Source organism: Nannobrachium achirus (genome assembly GCF_963921795.1).
Source record: "Nannobrachium achirus genome assembly, chromosome: 5".
Classification (NCBI taxonomy): domain Eukaryota; kingdom Metazoa; phylum Chordata; class Actinopteri; order Myctophiformes; family Myctophidae; genus Nannobrachium; species Nannobrachium achirus.
The window spans coordinates 50538089-50557962 of NC_137814.1; the positions used below are offsets into that span (position 1 = coordinate 50538089).

Below are 19874 nucleotides of genomic sequence, written 5' to 3' on the forward strand. Positions count from 1 at the left end.
GTCCTCTTTTCTTTCTTTTTTTTTAACGGCGTGGCTCCGCATTTGAGGTGAGCCGCCTATGAGCGTGTCTGTGCGTGCGTACAAGTGTCCGTCTGTCCACCCGTCCGCCTGCACATACGTGTGTGTATGTCTGCTGATTACATTGTACATTACATTCACCCGCACGCACGCACACACACACACACACACACACACACACACACACACACACACACACACACACACTAGGGATGGGACGATATGAAAAATTCATATCACGATTATTGTGACAAAAGAAATCGCGATTTACGATATTATCACGATAACCAAAATCCATTATCCTGTGATCTACAAGCTCACGCGTTGTGAGCTTGTAGATCAGCTATTTTTTGCCAAAGACATTTGATAGAGAGTGGAAAAAAACACGTATCAAGTATGTATAGCCTATTATAAGTACCTTTTACCAATTATAGAGGGCTTAAATGGTACCAGATATGCAGCTCGGCAAATAAACGGTGAATTGATCCCAGTGCATGACGGAGGACGATATCACGATGAATTAAAACTCCACGATACGATTATCGTGAGTGTTTTATATCACGATAAACGATAATATCGCGTATTGTCCCATCCCTAACACACACACACACACACACCCTGACGGCAGAGGAAACCACACAAGGCAAACCAACCTGACCATTCTCATCACAAAGCCTGGGAAGTCGTGGATCGAAACGGAACCTTCGATTCCCGAGCTGCCACTCTACCTCCTGAGCCAACTGCCGCCCCCAGTACTACTCCATAGCATTAGCTTTTTCCTCCAGCGCTGAGGTGACGAGGCTGTCAATGAACTGACCAGCGCTTGCTTTCCCAAGGTTGAGCGGGGAGTCCCCCGACCCCTCCGACCCCCTCCTCCGCCTATATCGATCGGTCTGGTTCCAGCGGCTGCCGTTAATCCAACCTGTGTGGACCACATGAATGTGTTTCTTTCCTCACAGCTTGCAGGCTGAGCTGAGCAAGGCCAGAGGGGGTTAAGGGAGGGGGACTCCGGCTTTAAAAATCAATGGCTCCGATGGTACACACACACATACAATTAAAGTCAAAATGTTCGTCCTGCGCCACGCATGTCTTTCGAATTCATTTTAAACCAGAGGTATCAACATGAAAACCAGTGAAGCGTTATTTTATTTATATTGTTGCTGTCGGACATAAACCTCTTCATTCTATATTCATTCCTCTACTTTTTATGTATTTTTCGTAAATGAATGCCCTTCACAAAAACAGCAAATGTTGTAGATCTACAAGCTCAAATCGTGTTGCGTCAAAGATCTACCTTGTAGAGATCTGCCACCTTCGCTATTTTTTTCATTTGAATCCTGAAAAGTAACAGTTTTGGACATGCGATACGTGGTTTCCACCCGACAGAGACGATATGTTGTGGCTCCCCACTGTCCCAGTGTCATATGCCGAAAATAGCAGATCTAAAAGCTCACAAGCTTGCGATTGTAAACCAGTTATGTCAGTGAGGAACAACCGATGTACGACGAATTATAACTTAGGAAAACTTCTCCCCCAATAAGACATTGCAGAACATGTCCAGATGTCTTGTGTTTTCTCCTTTTATGCAGGAATCTTATCCTGTTCTACCTTCCTCCGGCTCCGCTTCCTCTCTTTCACCGCCCGCTATCAATTGTGTCAGCCTCGCCGCCGCGCAACGGCTTATTATGCACAGGACACAATGGCACATAATGGACCATTGTTCTGTTCTGACATGACAGAAAGGTCACTCGCAATTCTTTCTGCCGTAATGTCCTGTCCTCCTCTCCATTCCACCTCTTCTGCCCCCTTTTCTCTCTACGCCTCCCCTCCTGTTTTTACCCTATCACTCTCTCTCTGTTTGTTGGAGATATCTCTGTCCCTCATCAAAGTTAATTATTGAGACTGTATTTTTCTTTAGCGTTTTAATATGTCTGGGGTCTGAGGGAGAGCGGCTGTGACCTACCTTTTGTTTTGATGGAGTCAAATGGAGTTCATCTCCACGGCGCTGTTAGCCAATGAAAATTAACGCGTCGCCAAGGACGCAACTAATGTGATATTAAAAATGCCCTTTCAAGTAATATAACTAATAATAATAGTAGTCTACAACGTAATGGGGGTGGAAGGCAACCTGTGCAGCACGGTAATGAAGCTGCAAATCATAAAAGGTTGTTTTAATGTGTTTGTTTGGTTTTCATCCCTGACTTTGACTGTACTGTAGCTAAAATGAACGTAGGCCACACTTTAGAGATGGGATTTATGGCTCTTTGAAGTGAGCTGGATCTCTGGGATCCGTTCCTTTCAAAGAGCCGTTCAAAAGACTGGCTCATTTTAGTTACTAGTTACTTTGTAGATTTTGATTATAATTAAGAATAACTTCAACCCTATATACATTTATTTCTGATAGGTTACATACCTGCCATTTGAAAATAGCCGATCTAAAAGCTCACAATGCGTCGCAACGCGACGCATTGTGAGCTTGTAGATCTGCTATTTTCAAATGATTTTTCTACATTTTACTCATTGGAAAACCTGTGAAACAGGACATTCTGCATAATGAGTACATTCTAATATTGGTAGCCTACTTTTAAGTACATTTTGATACCAATACTTTTTAACTTTTACTCAAGTACATTAACTTCTACTTGATTGCAGACAGTATTGATATTTTGACTTAAGTAAAGAAATTGAGTACTTTTCCCCACCACTGTTCATTTAGAAGGGAACGGCTCCCTACTGTGAACCGAATCCTATCGTTCATTTCAAAGAGACGTTCAAAAGACTCGTTCTTGAACATCCCACCTCTACCACACTTTCTATGCTTCAGCGCTTCAAAGAATCCCGTTTCTGTTCCCCCGACAAAGCGGAGCTTGTACGTGAAAAGACCCACATCATCCCACGTAGATCTGTACCAGAAATGGACCCCGCCGACCCACCGCTAGTGCTTCGTTTACGCACAGAGAGGGGCCTGCTGGGAAGTGGGAAATGGCCGGTCTCCAGATTGTTATGTCTGGCCTTATCTTATCATCCATGGTGTTAGTGTATACTATACAATCAGTTAGAACTAGTACTCTGCAGCTCTCTGATGGAAACACTGTTTTCCTCCTGGGTGCAAAAAAGATCTCTGGAGTGAAGCCACTTCCTTCTGTGCTGTTTGATAATCTCAGAGTCCACAAATAGTTGAGATGTTTTTGCGAGTAGCCAGTCAGCCAGCAGCTGTCTAACCAGTCTAAGGCCATGGCTACACGGAGCTGGATTCTTCATATATCCTGGTTTTTCAGATAGAAAAATATCTAGGTCCACACGACAAAGATATCTAGGTCTAACAAGCACACACACAGTAAAGTCTTCAGAAGGTTCCCTGTCTACACGGATCCAGTGAATCGGATATTTTTAAATCTCTCCACTTATTTATCCGGTTTAAAAAATATCCAGCTTCGCAGCCGAAATATCCAGCTTCGTGTGGCTGCAAGCCCCAAACGCATAAAAAAATGTCTAGCTTCAGAAATATCCAGCTCCGTGTAGCCGGCGCCTGAAATGGTCTTCTGTTGGAGTTCTTAGTGGCGTGGCACTGTAGATGACTATCCATCCATAGGGCTGTGTGTGTGTGTGTGTGTGTGTGTGTGTGTGTGTGTGTGTGTGTGTGTGTGTGTGTGTGTGTGTGTGTGTGTGTGTGTGTGTGTGTGTGTGTGTGTGTGTGTGTGTGTGTGTGTGTGTGTGTGTGTGTGTGTGTGTGTGTGTGTGTGTGTGTGTGTGTGAGTATGAGACCTTACATTTTATAATGGACTTCAACGGGGCTCGACTTGGGCTGACACTCACTCCCAATTTTCGTCCGCAGTCTCCCATCTCTACAGACTCTACCTCACCCCCTAGCACTTCTCTCTCCTTGTATGCCTTCTTGTTGCCATTGTTCGATAGATACTAGTTTACTAAACAAATGTATATCGGTTCTTATGTTTTTGTTATGTAATGTTAGTTATGTTCTTAACCAAATTATGACTGTTATTTAGATGCTAGGTTCATTGTTTACCTGATTTCCTAGTTTCTGTGAGGAACTACAGTAGGCCTACATTGCTCTCTCTGTCTGTGCTCTACTTATGTAACTATTTTACCTTGTTTGTTGACTGGAGTTCATGTTCACTCGCAAAAGTGTCTGCTTGTATATTGAAACCGTGTCCAAATGTGGAGATGACTTGGAGTGCCATCTAAATGACATTGATATGCCAGAAATAAACTATAAAGGCTGAGTGCAGGCATTTTTATTGTCATAACAGCATGTCTCTGTAAGAGCCAGAGAATTCATTATCTCACATCCACTGTCCATGTCTCTCCATATTGGGGCATAACCGACATCCTCATCACGATGATGCCAGAGATCCAGTCTTGTTTATCTACTTTGGGCACTGGCTGTTCAAAATCTTTCAGAAAAAGCCAATTCTACAAGCTCATGGGTCGTTGCATCGCGACGTGTTTTGTGCTTGAGGAGCTGCTATGTTTTGTTAGTTTTATTTGTGAACATTTAGCTTATAATGACATAAAATAGACACCAGGATGAAAGTGGTTTCGGCGGGGTAAAGATTTACATAAAAAGACGTCGACCACGTGACTGGCGGGGTCACAGGTTTGATCCCGTACAACAAAAGCGCCGGCTAAATGACTCAAAATGTCAGATGTAAATGTGGTGCGTGTGAATCTCCTGCGGGGCCACTATTAACCACATGAAATGCCCCCACTAAGCCCGTTCCTTCAGAGTCATCAGGGAAATGTACCTCTCTCTCCTTTAGAACGCTTTCAACCCCTCTGATGGAAAACCCGCTGCTTTCTTTCACGCATTCGTCTCATTATGTCCAACATGCTAATTTTCTGGGGAGGGCACTTGCCCGATTTCTATTCGCTGAGCGCCAAGCAAACCCAATCCGCCCCAATTACCCCTCGCGCACACACACACACACAGACACACACACACACACACACACACACACACACACACACACACACACACACACACACACACACACACACACACACACATGCACCACTATTCCTGTCCCGCTCGCTTTTCCAGTGCTGTTAAAAAGGGGCCTGGAGAAATGTGAGTGTATGGTAATTGGCAGTTGTAAAGCTCTGATAATTGGCAGGAGTGTAATTACAGGTTGATGCGTAGTTCCCCCCTCTGCTATGGAAAATGCTCTCGCTCGTTATTCGCCAGGTAATGGCCTTAGAAAGAGTGTGTGTGAGAGGGTTGGAGGTTGGTGTGTGTGTGCGTAAGTGCATGTGTGTGTTGGAGAGACAGTGCTTTGAGTCGACGAGAGACAGAGAGAGAGAGAGAGAGAGAAATCTGGAGGTGTATGTCAGCGAGGGAGGATAAGAAGGGGGGAGGCGTGCGTGTGTGTGCGCATCAGCAACACACTGTGAATACAAAGTGCTTCCCTTGTGTGTGAGGTGTTGCACAGCCCAGGGTCTATTATGCATTGTTTATGGTTTCTTATGTTGGATGAATAATAGACTCTTCATCGTGTGCGCTCTGTAATGGAAAGTTAAAATGGAGCGATCAACATTCTCCTGCAGATGTTGTTGCCATGGCGCGTCTCCCGTGTTGTTAATGTGACGCTGGAGATTAAAAAAGCGGCACACGTGTGTGCTTCACCGTAAGTAAAAAAGAAACAGTAAGCCTGGGAGAATATTAAACTAGTTCTCCAAGAATTAACTCTGTCTGGCTGCCCGCACAGGTGTTGGCCGAGACAATGATGATAATAATAACTTGAAAAGTATGCTTCTCTGAGGTGTGCGTGTCTCCGCCAGGCTGGGTGGCCTAACACTGTAGCCAGGGGCTGTGTGGGTTATACATGAGGACACAGGGTGGTTATGCAGTGTTACTTCTGTTGCTTTAATCTATGTATTGTGCAGATAATTCTAAACAGAAGTGTTAACCTATTAAAAAAACAGGAAAGTTCCAGTGTCATTTTAGATTTCTGCGTCGGCTATTCAAAGATAGCAGATGTACTGCGTGGATATGAGTCTGGTACTTCTCTATGGAAGGGTTTTTTGAGCGGTGGTAGCCGCTCCTGTGATTCGCTTTCAAGATGTTACTGGCCGTGTATGTCTGTCGCCTGCCGTGTATGTCTGTCGCCGGCCATACCTCTCCTGACCACACACACAGACCACACACACACACACACACGTTAAAGGAGGGGCGCTATTGAGCAGGGCAGGCAGACAACACACTCTCTCTCTCTCTCTCTCCCTCTCTCTCTCTCTCTCTCTCTCTCTCACACACACACACACACACACACACACACACACACACACACACACACACACACACACACACACACACACACACACACACACAGCGCAACGGTGGGGGCTTGAGTGTGGGGAACACGCACCACTGAGGCAGACAACACACTCTCTCTCTCTCTCTCTCTCTCTCTCTCTCTCTCACGCGTTGGTCAGGGACCGCGTTGGTCAGGGACGTGCAGAGAATGTTAAGAGAGGCAGGGGCTGACATTTCTAAAAGGGCCCTTTGGTGGACAATTCTCTCTTAAAAGGGCAGGGGCTCAAGCCCCGTTTGATGTCTGTGTGCACGTGCCTGACGACTGGCGTTGGTAAAAGCAAGAGCAGTATCATCGCATCGTCTATGCGAAGCGTGGAACAACCACGATGTGAAACGAGCAATTATAATCACACCAATGGATTATGTTTTCGTTTGAACCAAATTAGGTAGTCTACAGAGGGACGGAGGGAGTTTTACCGTGAACGTGGCTGCGTGCAGGCAGACTCGTGAGAGAAGAAATCCATGCTTTACACAGTGTTTTCGGTGGAGAAGTCTCGTAAACAGTCTGCCTTCCCGTCCCTACCAAATGAGTCGCCCGTTTCAGCTTGACTCGTTATCATTCTGAATCAATTAAAGTTACATTGTGTGAAACGTGAGCACGTTTAACTCAAGAGGCAAAGCACTGTCTGCTAGGCCAGTGTTTCTCAATCTTTTTTGGCTTGAGTACCCCCTTTCCCTGATTTCTGAATCCAAGTACCCCTTTACCCGACAACATTTTGCACATAAAATTGCAATTAAACCAATAAATAGAGGTAGGCCTATGATGCTATGATAACCCCCCATTTCAATAATATAAAATCACAAATAAGAAATGGAATGAAAGAGTTTAAAACAGTGTCTCCTGAGCACCGAGCAGATTTATTTTCAACACTGTGGCCAAAACATTTCAGTCCAGTTTTCATGTCAATAACTTTCAAACTTTCAAGCACATCCCAGGTGCCTGTAATTTGGGGTGGCAACTATCAGGCTCACCAAGTTTCTCCATCACTAAACATAACAGTACATGTTTCCCCCCCCTCCTAATTCAATGGTTTTTAATTATGAATTAACTATGAATAATATCATGATTTTTACTGTCTTTTTGGGGAGGCATTTTCGAGTACCCCCTGCAGTACCTCCGCGTACCCCTAGGGGTACACGTACCCCCATTTGAGAAACACTGTGCTAGGCGGAGGACGGTCAGTGTAGGGAAAGTTCAGTAGCTGGAGGTTTATTCTTCGCTGTATGTCGGTGTCGCTAAACAAGCACCCTTTTAATTAATCTACAAGCCCACAACCTATTGGATCAGTGACGCATTGTGGACTTGTAGATCAGCCCACTTTTGCAGCGGCGAATGGAGACTTCTGCCTCGCGAGACCAGCCACATTTTAACGTTACACGCGAGAAGTGCTGCAGATTTGTTGTTTTAATTAAACTAGTCCTTACCCGTTCAAAGATATGAGCTCCAAAATGATGTGCAGTGTGTGGGTTATGGGATGTGCACTGTGCACACAGTATATGAGGGATGGAAAGTAACTTTAACTGGTGCTTGCATGATGTAGGAGCATCAATGTAAGAAACCCGTTTTGTTTAATGGCTACAGAGATACTGTCCCCCCCCCCCCCCCCCAGCCCGCCCGCCCACCCGCCTGCACACACACCCGCCTGCCTGCACACACACACACACACACACACACACACACACACACACACACACACACACACACACACACAGAGCTGGTTAAACATTTTGCCTCAAGCTAGATGCAGAATAGATGTGCCTCATGCTAGATGCAGAATAGATAGTAGATACAGCATAAAAATGCTAATATACAGCATACGATTTGTGAAAGTGACAAACGGCCTTCACAGTTATGTCAGGTGTGTTCATATGCTGATGGTGATGCGATTTCAGATCAATTGCTCCAGCCACCGAGGAGAAACGCTGGGACAGACAGACAGACATTTGCAAAATTATAGTATAGATATAAATTAATTCGAAGCTCTAGGGGTTGGTGGGTAAACCACCGCTCAGTTCACACGGGTGTGATTTTTTTCCAGCAGACTTGGCCAGACCCAAGTCTGCCAAGGGCAATTGTGTTTTTGCACTGGCAGATTCTTCTGATTCCAGGCTAGCACAAGCTCACAAGCGCCTCCAACTTGTAGATCTGCTGTCTTTGAACATTTTGGAAAAATCTTGAAAGTGTGAGCACTGCTGATTTAGAAGGCATTCATAGAATCGGCCTCAGGTCTTAACAGGTTAAAATATGCAATCTGATGAACCTACTGTAGATCCTTTGATCCAGGAAGCCCGACCACGACGGCATTAGTTTGAACTTTCACCAGTTCATCCCGTCTGTGTCCCACGGTATTATATACCTCCAGGGATATGAGGCTCATATATGCTTTGAAAAAAGATCATCATTTTTGACCATCAACCCATTTAGGCCTAGAATTATTGAATGCTTTAACCAGTGAAAAATAGCAGATATACAAGCTCACAGCGCGACACCGAGTGCCGCGCTGCAAGCTTGTAGATCTGCTATTTTCGAAAAAGTCGTGAAAATGTGTGCAAATCTTTGACTATATGTATTTTCAAAGCGAACGTTTGTACCTCAAATTTTGCTTCTGGGGGGTCCCTGGAACTAAATATTTTGAGATGCGGGTCCGTGGCCAAATACATATCATTTTGGGGGCCCTTGACATGAAAAGGTTTGAGCACCACTGACACAGTAGTCTCTCAAGAACAGACCAACTGAGCTCCAGTTAAGTGAAAAGGACCTTTTCTTTGACGATGGCCGGCCAGATTGCTGACATAGAAACACAGTTTTTTTTTTTAATTTATAAGGATTCAAAAGACACTTATAGAATCGGGGTCAAAATTCTAAATTTCATGATTTAAAAAAAATAGCAGATCTACAAGTTCGCAGCGCGGCACCGCTATTTTTCAATAGTTAAAGCGTAAAATAATGATACACAATAATGTGTACCCGTACTCTCCTCCTCCTAGGATCCAGGCTAAGACCAGAGAGCTGCGGGAGCGGCAGGCCAGGGAGAGGGACTACGCGGAGATCCTGGACGTGAGCCGCGAGGACGAGCACCCGTACGCCGGCATCGCCTCGCTGGACACCTCCCTGGACGGCGGTGTGGGCGGCAGCCGGCCGCACAGCCCCCGCCCCCAGGACGACTACACCTCCCCCCACCACCACCACCACCAGCTCCAGCACCACCCGCAGCAGCAGCACCAGCACCAGCACCAGCTCTCCGACTCCCAAGTGTACACCCAAGTGAGCAAGGCCCGCAACGGACGGCCGCCCTCAGCCGACAGGTAGGAGGACCTCCCTGGTGGAGAAAGCTTGTCTTGATGTTGCTCATGTGGCGGAGAGAGTCGCAGCCCCAGCCTGAAGCCTCAAAAGTCTAGTATCTGCCCTCATTCCATAGGGATATTCCTTTGGAGTGATGGTTAAGATATTGAACTTTCACGCGGGAGGCCCGGGTTCGAAGCCCGAGTGGGGAGGTCCTATTCACCTCCGCTACATTGGTGCCGTGACCCGGATCCGGGCTTCCCCGTAGGAGGAGGTCAAATGGGGTGAGTGTGGCGGAGAGAGTCGCAGCCCCAGCCTGAAGCCTCAAAAGTCTAGTATCTGCCCTCGTTCCATAGGGATATCCTTAGTTTGGAGTAATGGTTAAGATACTGGACTTTCACGTGGGAGACCCGGGTTCGAAGCCGGGGTGGGGAGGTTCGGATCATCTCCGTTACACTCAGTTAGAATGGGGGAACGGGATATGGGAAAAGAAGGGATGTTCTCAAAGTGGATTTCGGGGATTGTCTAGGTTCCTTCATGGGGGTCTAAATTGACCCTTGCAAGTCCATAGACATAGAAAGGTAGACGCCTCCTTCGGCTCTGAGGCGTAAGATCGCGGGACTCGTTCGTTTCCGGTCGTTCCCACATCCATGTGCGTCACAGAAACCGGAAGTTGCTAGGCCAACCAGAGGCAGGTGGGGGGCGGGCCTTTACCTACGCAGCCTGTAAGAACAGCGGAGCCGCGCAGCCGCTTAACATCAGGAAATGGATGGATTGATAAGTAGTCACGGAAAAGACGCGTTGTGGTTGGCCAGTAGTCACATGACTGGCAGTGTGGTGCTCTGGAAATCGCGGATGTCCGCTCCAGTTGTTGCTCGTCGCTCCAATGAACTGGAGCGGCCAATGAGGCAACTAGCTTTTTATATCTATGTGCAAGTCTGTAACTCTGACAGGGTACAAATGGAACCAAATGAACCCTAACAGGTCCATTTGGTTCCATTTGTACACTGTCAGAAATTTAAAAGTTTGAGAAACACTGGAATAGATACGGCATAGAGAACGGCATAGAATGAAGTGGAACACAATAGAATACAATTAGAAGGCCTATAGTAAGCTTTCAACATAATATAAACATTCGTTTGGCTTTAGGCTTCATTGTGGTTCGAGACAAAGACATGAAAACACAAACACTACAAGACACAATTATTACACCGGCATTTTCAAGTTCATGGAAACTGATAAAAAAAAAAGTGCACTTCTTGGCAGAACACTTTGTATTCTTTCTTCGTTCGGTCGTGGAGAGGGGAGGTTCTTTTTTTTGTTTCTTATTGGCTTCTCTTCTTTCGTCACTTTTTTTAAATGACACTTAACACATTGACCGCCTCCCCCGATAGTCCCGAGAAAATTCCAATGTCGCTCCCCGCCAGGCCCGATAGTCCCGAGAATTTGCTTTTATATAATGTAATGTTTAATTACATTCTTCTGCAGCCCGTGAAAAAGTTTGAGCTTTCTGTCATATAAGGAACCAAAGATATCACTCATCAAAGTAAGTGTGTTTGAAAACAAGAGTGTAATAACGTATAAATCTCAATAGAAATGAATAAAACTCCCAATAAACCACAGTGAATGCATTTAGCGTGGCAGAGCGCAGCCCGCAGAGTGCAATCAGCGACACACTGGGCACACGCATGTAGAAGGATGTGGGGCAGGGATGTGCAGAGAATATTTAGAGAGGCAGGGGCTGACATTTCTAAAGGGGCCTTTTGGTGGACAATTCTATTGAATGCAGCCCTCAGGGGCAGGGGCTCAAGCCCCCTTTGATGTCTATGTGTGTACATGCCTGTGAAGGGGCTGGCAGAAGCGACAACGGAGCAGCTGGATCTGAGACCATTTTGCACAAATCAAACAAAATCCAGTAAAATGTTCACTTGGAAAGCCATGACCTGCCTCATTGGCCAACAACACACAGCTTCATCATAACCCCCAAAGTCTCGACAACAAAATATTATGTCCCAGGCAGCCACACAACAACGAAGATCAGAAGATCAGATCAGCAGGAGCGTCACAAGGGAAAAGTGGGACTGAGTCTGATTTACTAGGGCCCAAGGTGGAAGGGGCTTCATTATTTTATACTTTTGCTATTGAAAAATAGCAGATCTACAAGCTTGCAGCGCGACACTCGGTGCCATGCTGTGAGCTTGTATATATCTATTTTTGAAATCCCCCTATGAAGAAAATTCATGGGGGGCCCGCAGTGAATCCTTGTACCCAGTGGGTACAAGGATTCACTGCGGCGAATTGTCTTCATAGGGGGATTTCAAAAATAGATATATACAAGCTCACAGCATGGCAACGAGTGTCGCGCTGCAAGCTTGTAGATCTGCTATTTTTCAATAGCAAAAGTATAAAATAATGAAGCATTTGAACAGATCCTCAGCCTCTGAGCCAAACAACCCACTACAGTACAAACACATAGAATCACCTGATGCAGCGCCGGTCCATTCGACTACCAATCCGATCCTCAAGCCCTGCTCGCGGGAGAGGAGAGGAGAAAATACCCCCCGGCGAAGTCCTCGGTCAGGCTTTTCTGGTCTGAAGAAAAGCGACGCGTCGCGCCCATATAACTCCAACAAAAGTAGTGAAAATAGCAGATTTACAAGCACACAACGCCTCATCCCAAGCGCGATGATCGTTTCACGAGTGTCCTCCAACGAGTAAGAAAAGTAAACGCGACGATCATCATTTGGCAGCTCTGTTTCCATCCTAAACGTACTGTTGTTTTGGTGGATAATATTCCAGTCTGATGAAAGGGTCGCGTCCAAGGTCCATATAACTCCATGTAACAAAAGTACTGAAAATAGCAGATCTACAAGCACACAACGCCTCGTCGCATCAGCCGCATCACAAGCACGATAATCGTTTCAACGAGTAAGAAAAAGCAAACGCGACGATCATCATTTGGCAGCTGTTTCCAAAGTAGGCCTACTGTTTAGCTTCGCTAGGTTTTCCCTGCTGTGCACGCGCGATGCGCGCGCGCATGCAGGCATGTGCATTTGAGGCGCGCCGTGCACGAGCGCGCAGCCTGAGAAGAGAACGTGCAGCGCTCCTGGAACCATCTAGCGTGATCGCACATCGCAGCAGTGTGCTCATAGACTATAATGAGTGTGCTCTGTTCTAAAGCCCGCCTACTGTATCCGGTTATGTAACACTCAGATACATGCAAGACACGTTTCCGCATCTGGTATAGACCCAGAACGGATCAGCAACAAGCAGGGCAAATTGTCCCAATCAGTTCTCTACAGGCCACTGAGGCCATGCAGCCAGCAGTTTGCGCACATCAATCAACAGAGCATGAGAGCGATTCAATTCAAAGGAACGTTATTGGCATGAGAAAACATAGGCTACGTTTACATCGCCAAAGCAAGTGCCACAAATAAATAAAAACAATTGAATATGGGGAACATAATACAGTTATACACATAGGCCTTGCCTTATATAAAGTTATAAGTTATAAGTGTGTGTGTGTGTGTGTGTGTGTGTGTGTGTGTGTGTGTGTGTGTGTGTGTGTGTGTGTGTGTGTGTGTGTGTGTGTGTGTGTGTGTGTGTGTGTGTGTGTGTGTGTGTGTGTGTGTGTGTGTGTGTGTGCGTGCGTGCGTGCGTGCGTGCGTGCGTGTGTGTGTCAAAATGTGATCTGTGCAAAATAAAACACTTGAATGTTGAATAAAAGGTAAAAAGCTTATTTCTATTTCTGTGAAGTCAGTATGACGCCCTAAGGGCAAGAGGTGACCTATTACAGCCCTATTACACTATTCCAGTTATTGCCCTATTACACAATTACACTTATTACACTAGTACACTTATCTGATAAGTGCCTGACGCCATAAATTCAAATATCAACTGAATTATCCACTTGAAAAGCGATCGATCACAAAAAGGTCAATATCTCCAGTTATTTCAATTATAGCTGGATTTTGGTCAAAAATGGCTATTTTGAGATGGCTGCAACTATAGAAAAAAAGCTTTTTATTTATTTATTTTATTTTTTGGTGAGACTAGAGGTTGTCTTGTTTCATTTCAGGTACTGTAGGACATTGTCAAAAGAATACAGAATTTAGGAAAAATGTCAATATAAAAAAAAATTATAAATTTTTTCATTAAACAAAATGGTAGGAGAGCCAAACAGTCAATGTTAAAATGGCGGCCAATGTGTTAATTGCTTTCTTGAGATAACTTTTGTGTGAAGTTATTAATATTAATGACTGAAGGCTGAACGCAGACGGTGAGATACTTTATCTGTCGTCTACTTCAAAGAAACAAGTCGGTCTGAAGGTTTTTGATTCATTTACTACTGTTTAAAAATCTAGACAATGCGAAAATGTGAACTAAAAAACAACAACAGACTGCATAATATGAATAAATGGGAACAGCAGTGAAACAAAAAGGCATTGTACATGATAAAACCCCCAAAAAGCAATATTGTTGTGTTTTTATCCTGTCTAGAGTTGTTGTCATTTAATATCTCACAAAATGCCTGAGGTGTCCTTCTTGTTGTCAGTGATGCTGGAGATCAATAGAAACATAATGATGTCTGTGTTGCTTTGTTGACGCTGTGTCTATACAATTAATGACACAGTGTACCAAACTCACCCTATTTAATCATTCAGCACACGCACACACACGCACACAGATTTATTGTAGCATGTGATACTAACCCAGTGGTAAAGTAAACTTTTGAGTTTTGTCATTCATAGTTTTTTCTTGTATTCTTAAGAAACTATTTAAAATTTGTGACTGATCCACTTGATTGAAGGTATAGGATGAGAAAGTAGGCAGTCTGTGACTGTAAAGCCCTTTGCACACAGGCACGTTTAACCGCACGGATAAAACGGACAATATTTTCTTTTAAAAGAAAACAATGATTCTCTATGACCTCATGCACACCGGCTCCGAATTAGCCGTGCGACGAGTGGCTGCCGCCGTGCGTTTTTTTTCGATCGAACCCAGTTCGATTCGTGCGTCTTGTCGCATGCGGTAAAAAACTAATCACTCCTTTTATGACAACTTTTTGGATCCGCAGCGCCGATTCCGCACAGCCTTGCACACCAAATCCAATGCGTTTTATTCATGCCGCAAACGAAAAAAACGCAACTGTCCTGTGTGCAAAGGGCTTAAATGTGCATTGATGGTTGATTCATCGCCAACCTTGACCTACAGCACTGTTTAAAGTGTCAAAGTGATGTCTTGTGATTGAATGATGATACAGTGTATTGCATACACTGTACGTGCGTACATACATACATACATTATAGACTCTAAATCCTGTATGTTAAAATGCCTACGGCTACGGGTTGACTTCTTGACCCGCTACTTAGAACTGGAGTAGTGTGTCTGTATGGCCACCCGACTGCCCGTTCTGGGTAAGGTGGGATTGTGGTGTCCCAGGGGCCTCCCTGAGTCTTAACCCTGCCTTTCCCTGCCTGTGGCGTGCACGGGTGACGGATGTTCCGTGGTTTGCTGCGTGCCTAGCTGTCCGTCCTATTTAAATGAAAGTAGCCTACAGGTACTTGAAGGACATTCTGTGACTGGCTGGCATTATTCTCTGGAAAACACTTTGGAGGCCGTGAACCCTGCAATTACTGTAGCTTTTATCGGTTACTATTGTTTACTACTCTAGTTATTCCGCACACACACACACACACACACACACACACACACACACACACACGTTTCTCTCAATATGCATACCGTATGGCCTCTCAGAGACTTATTGATTGCACTAAAAGGATAAAATAGCATTATTGCGTATCGGCATGCGTGGGCGCGGTGTTGTTGTTTATTTTATTATCAGTTTAAGAATTGGATTCATTTCACTAAAAGCTCCTAATCGCCGTACAGCTCACTAACCTCTCACCAGAGGACCTCCCGTAGTTGTTATTCCAGTCAGAGGTGTGACTGTGCCGGGCCAGACGGGGCTCACGTACAATAACAGCAAGCAGCAGTGTTATTGTGGCGTGGGCTGTGGCATGGTCAGGGACGTGCTGGCCATTGGGAAAAGCGGGACAACTCCCGAACGGCCGGTTCATTCCCGGCCGGTCCAGGCCGGCCATTAGGAAAAAAATAAAATGTTGGCCTTCATTCCATTTTGGGGGCTCTCCAAGTTTCAAATTTATAAATTTTTTCGCAAAGCAAAGCCCTGCTTCATCATACAAGGCCGTCGCACAAAAGTAGTGAAAACAGCTGATCTACAAGCACACAACGTCTCGCACCGCGAGGCGTTGTGTGCTTGTAGATCGGCTGTTTTCACTAGTTTAAATCATTTTTAAAATGATAAATACAAAACAAACGGTTTTGGACATACAAGGTTTCCACCCGACAACGACAAAATATAACTCATGTACAGTAATTGGCCCACTGGCTTGTCACTTGTCATGATCTGAAATGGCAAATCTTCGAGTAGCAGCGAGAGATCTCTCTCTATAGCGCGCAATGAGGGCCTCTACAACACTTTTTCCCGGGCTGAATCAGGGGCCCAGCATGTCCCTGGCTAGCTCTCACACACCTGGAGGAACCAAGCTAATCAGAGCAACAGGAGGCAGGTGGTAAATGTCAGAGCCCGCCTGCTGCCACACACAATCAGCCTCCGCGCGCCCAGAGAGACCCCAGAGACCTCAGACCGCCCGGGGGGGGGGCCGAACCTTTGGTGGATTCTCTGCCCCCTATACATGTATTCTCTCACTCTCACGCGTTCTCTAGTCAACCGTTATTTTCAATCTATTCTCTCTCTCTCTCTCTCTTTCTCTCTCTGTCTGTCCTATCCCCTCTCTCTGCTATCTCCTCACCTGTGGCTCTCTCTCTCTACTATTCAGTCCCTCATTCTATACCATATATATTGACTGTCTTCTCCCTATTTTCTATTCCCCTTTGCTCGCGCTCTCTGTCTCTCTCTCTCTTCTTCCTCCTCTATCCTTACTATTGACTTGCTGTCTGCTCCGTCCTCCTCACCCCCTCACGTTGTCTGTATTTCCTGAAGCAGAATATTGTCAGACGTTCCCAAAATCTGCCTACAGTGTAATGTAAACTTACAGCACATCATCATCCTCATCAATAGCAGTCCTCTCTGCTGCAGTACAGCACACCACATTCCCCCAAAACCCTCCTTTCTATCGATGTGCGAGTCGAAGGAGACCGTGGGGCTGTGTGCAGACGGATTTGGGAGACGCTTCATAGCCCGAGGCATAGCATTGCAGAACCATTGGCTTTGCACAGATAAGAAGTACGCCCCGCGGTCTGAATGAATGGCTTGTCCTGGCGGTGGTTTTCACACGTTATCCCCCAGACAGACGGCATCGCCGCCCCGTATACGCACTCTGCCACCACCAACGCGGCAGCTCCCTCCTATTGATTTATAATTCATTGTGCTGCCGTTGCCGTTGCAAGCAGATTTGTCGGCGGTGCTTCTCTGATGTGCTTTTTTTTGCAGAGGCGCGTGGATGCAGGGGAGGACAGTGGACGTCAAAACAATAGCGCAGACGGTGACTGCGGTTTCCCCCGCGAGTCACAGTTCATGCGGTATTCTTTACCAAACCCTGACACCTAAATAATCCTTCATCCATTTGCTGCATTGGCAATGTAATTGTTTATCTCTCCCCCCCCCCCTTCCTCGGTGTGTTACTCACAGACATTATTCTGGTGGTAAATCTCCGAAGGGGGAATGAGTTTGATGAGAAGGCTGCTCCCACTCTCTCTCTCTCTCTCTCTCTCTCTCTCTCTCTCTCTCTCTCTCTCTCTCCTTCCTTTTCCGCCTACTGAAGCCCAGGAAAACAACGCCGAGCAGCAGACGGATATCCATGACCTTACTGCTTTATTAGTTCTCTGAAAAATCTCTGCCCCTTCTGGCTTTGCCTTTCGCTGTAGTATTTCGGATTTACCGGCAAAGAACACCGTATTGCATTTCATTTTGTTATGTCACACACGAGATTAAGTCGGAGCAGTGTTAACACATCGTGTTTGTTGGTTGTGAACTCTTAAGTAGGGTTTTGTTACAAACAACCTCTCTTGGAAAACGGGAAGAGAACGTCCATATGCATTTGTCCTGTTCACGGATTCAATTTAACTTCAACAATGGTGTTCAGTCATGTGCCACAGAGAGACAAGGTTATTGTCAATCCAACCAAACAAGTTGATTTCACTTTATTTAGTGTGCTCTGTGCTGTGAAAATTACAGTAGTGTTCAGGGCCCGGGCCTCCTTGGTACCACTAAGAGGAAGGCTATCATTTCAGACCAGAGTGTGATTATCTCTCTATCTCAAACAGCAAGCGATACTGCAGAGCCACGGTTAATGTCGCTTTGTGCTCATAGCCCATTCATGCCTTAGAGAGAAAGTTACACACACTAGCTCTTTTCAGAAGGCCCTTGATGTAACAGAATAGGTGCCAGGAACACAAACAGCCCAGAGATATTAGGTTTCACTCCCAGATCCTTGACGGTAAGAAAAATATACCTGCTGGGAGAACCAGGAAGCCAGTTTCCGGGTTTCCGGTCTGGCTGCCCTGTAGGACAGGAAGTTAATGAGACCCTAGCATGCCAGGCGTAGGAGGGAGACTCGGGGAATGTTTGTTGTTAGGATCTGTGAAGGGCAGCAGGGGCTGATATCAGAGCCCAAGCATTGTGGGGAAAAACAATAACGTGAAACGATAATTCATCTACAGTAAGTAACCAAGAGTTGAGAAAGATTCTTTTGGTCTTCGGCCATGCCTGTTACTGTAGTTCGCATACCGAGATAATAACTGGAACCTGGACAGGGTAAAGCAGTTACATAAGATGTCAGATTGTTCTGGACGTGTTTGCGGCGTTATCTTGGGTACTGCCACATGAATTCAAGTTTGCTTTCCCTTCCTTGTTATGTTCTCTAGCTGTTTATTTTTATACCTTCTGTTTTCAGAACGGTTTGCATGTACAGATGCAAAGATATCTTTGGGGCTTTTTCTGCCTTTGATAGTATTAGTACTACAGATAGTATTGATAGTAAGTGGTGATACGACAGGAAACGGGGGTGACAGAGTGACTTGGCCAGCTCCAGGTAAATGTTTTCCTTAACCCATAAGACTGGTAATGTTAGGAGTGCAGCAGCATTTCGTCGTTGTCGGGTGGAAACCTCGTATCTCCAAGTTTCAAATTTGTACGTTCTTTCGCAAAGTAAAGCCCTGCTTCATCATACAAGGCTGCGCACAGAAGTAGTGAAAACAGCTGATCTACAAGCACACAACGCCTCGCGGCGCGAGGCGTTGTGTGCTTGTAGATCGGCTGTTTTCTCTAGTTGCAATCATTTTTAAAATGATGAATGCCAAACGGACGGTTTTGGACATACAAGGTTTATAACCGATAGCGACGATTTGCTCATGCAGTACATGGGGGTTCAGTGAGTGTCTTGGTCAAGGACACTGATGCTGGGAGGAGCTGGAATCAAACCGGATCTGAGGCACTATTCACAGGGTTCCCACGTCATGAAATTCCTAGAAATATTTTGAAATTAGAAAATATTTTTCCAGTACTGGAAAAGTTTTGGAATTTATCAAGGGTCCTGGAAGGTCCTGGAAAAAATAGCTATGCATTGTCTTTGGTTATTGATTTTGTTAATACCTCTGAAATGACAAATTCAACATTGGCCAAATTGTGAAATATTAGAGGCAGAAAGTTGCGAGGCATTGTGAGCATGTAGATCGGCTATTTTCACAAGAAAACCGTGTTATACAAAATTCCTCTACTCTAAGTGGTCGTCAGGGTGGGGGGGTCCCCAGTTCAAATATGATTATTTCGGGGGTTACGGCCTGAAAAGGAACTGGCATACACTACCTATCTTTGGGAATTGCACATAGGAGTAAGCGACTTGTTATTGAAGGCTATCATTTTAGAATTATTGTTATATAGTTCTGGAAATTGGGTTCAATATTAAGGAAAAGTTTTGGAAATTAATTGGTAAAGATGTGTGGGAACCCTGTATTCACTACCATTGTCTACGTGTTGGACTACAGTAAGCGCTGGAACCCCTAACCCTACCCTACCGTACCAAACCCTCCCCATTGACCACTCTGCCCTTCAGCTCCTCTAAAAGAAAAACAATCTTCCTTACCCCTCCAGGCCCTCCTCATCTCCTCACAAGACTGTAAAACGCCCAATCACCCTTCTCGTAGCGGCACGGCCACGCTGGAAAGGAAAGGGGGGGGAAAGCAAACAGACAA

General features: G+C 45.5%; 1 protein-coding gene across 3 annotated transcripts in view; it reads left to right on the top strand.

Moving 5' to 3' along the window:
• The window catches only part of LOC308286036 (partitioning defective 3 homolog), a 430195-nt gene that overhangs the window by 323637 nt on the left and 86684 nt on the right, over positions 1-19874 (top strand). For all 3 annotated transcript variants that reach the window (XM_080726998.1, XM_080727000.1, XM_080726999.1), the window contains one exon: positions 9341-9658. In XM_080726998.1, the coding sequence (XP_080583124.1) occupies positions 9341-9658 (318 nt within the window). The remainder of the gene's footprint in view (positions 1-9340; positions 9659-19874) is intronic.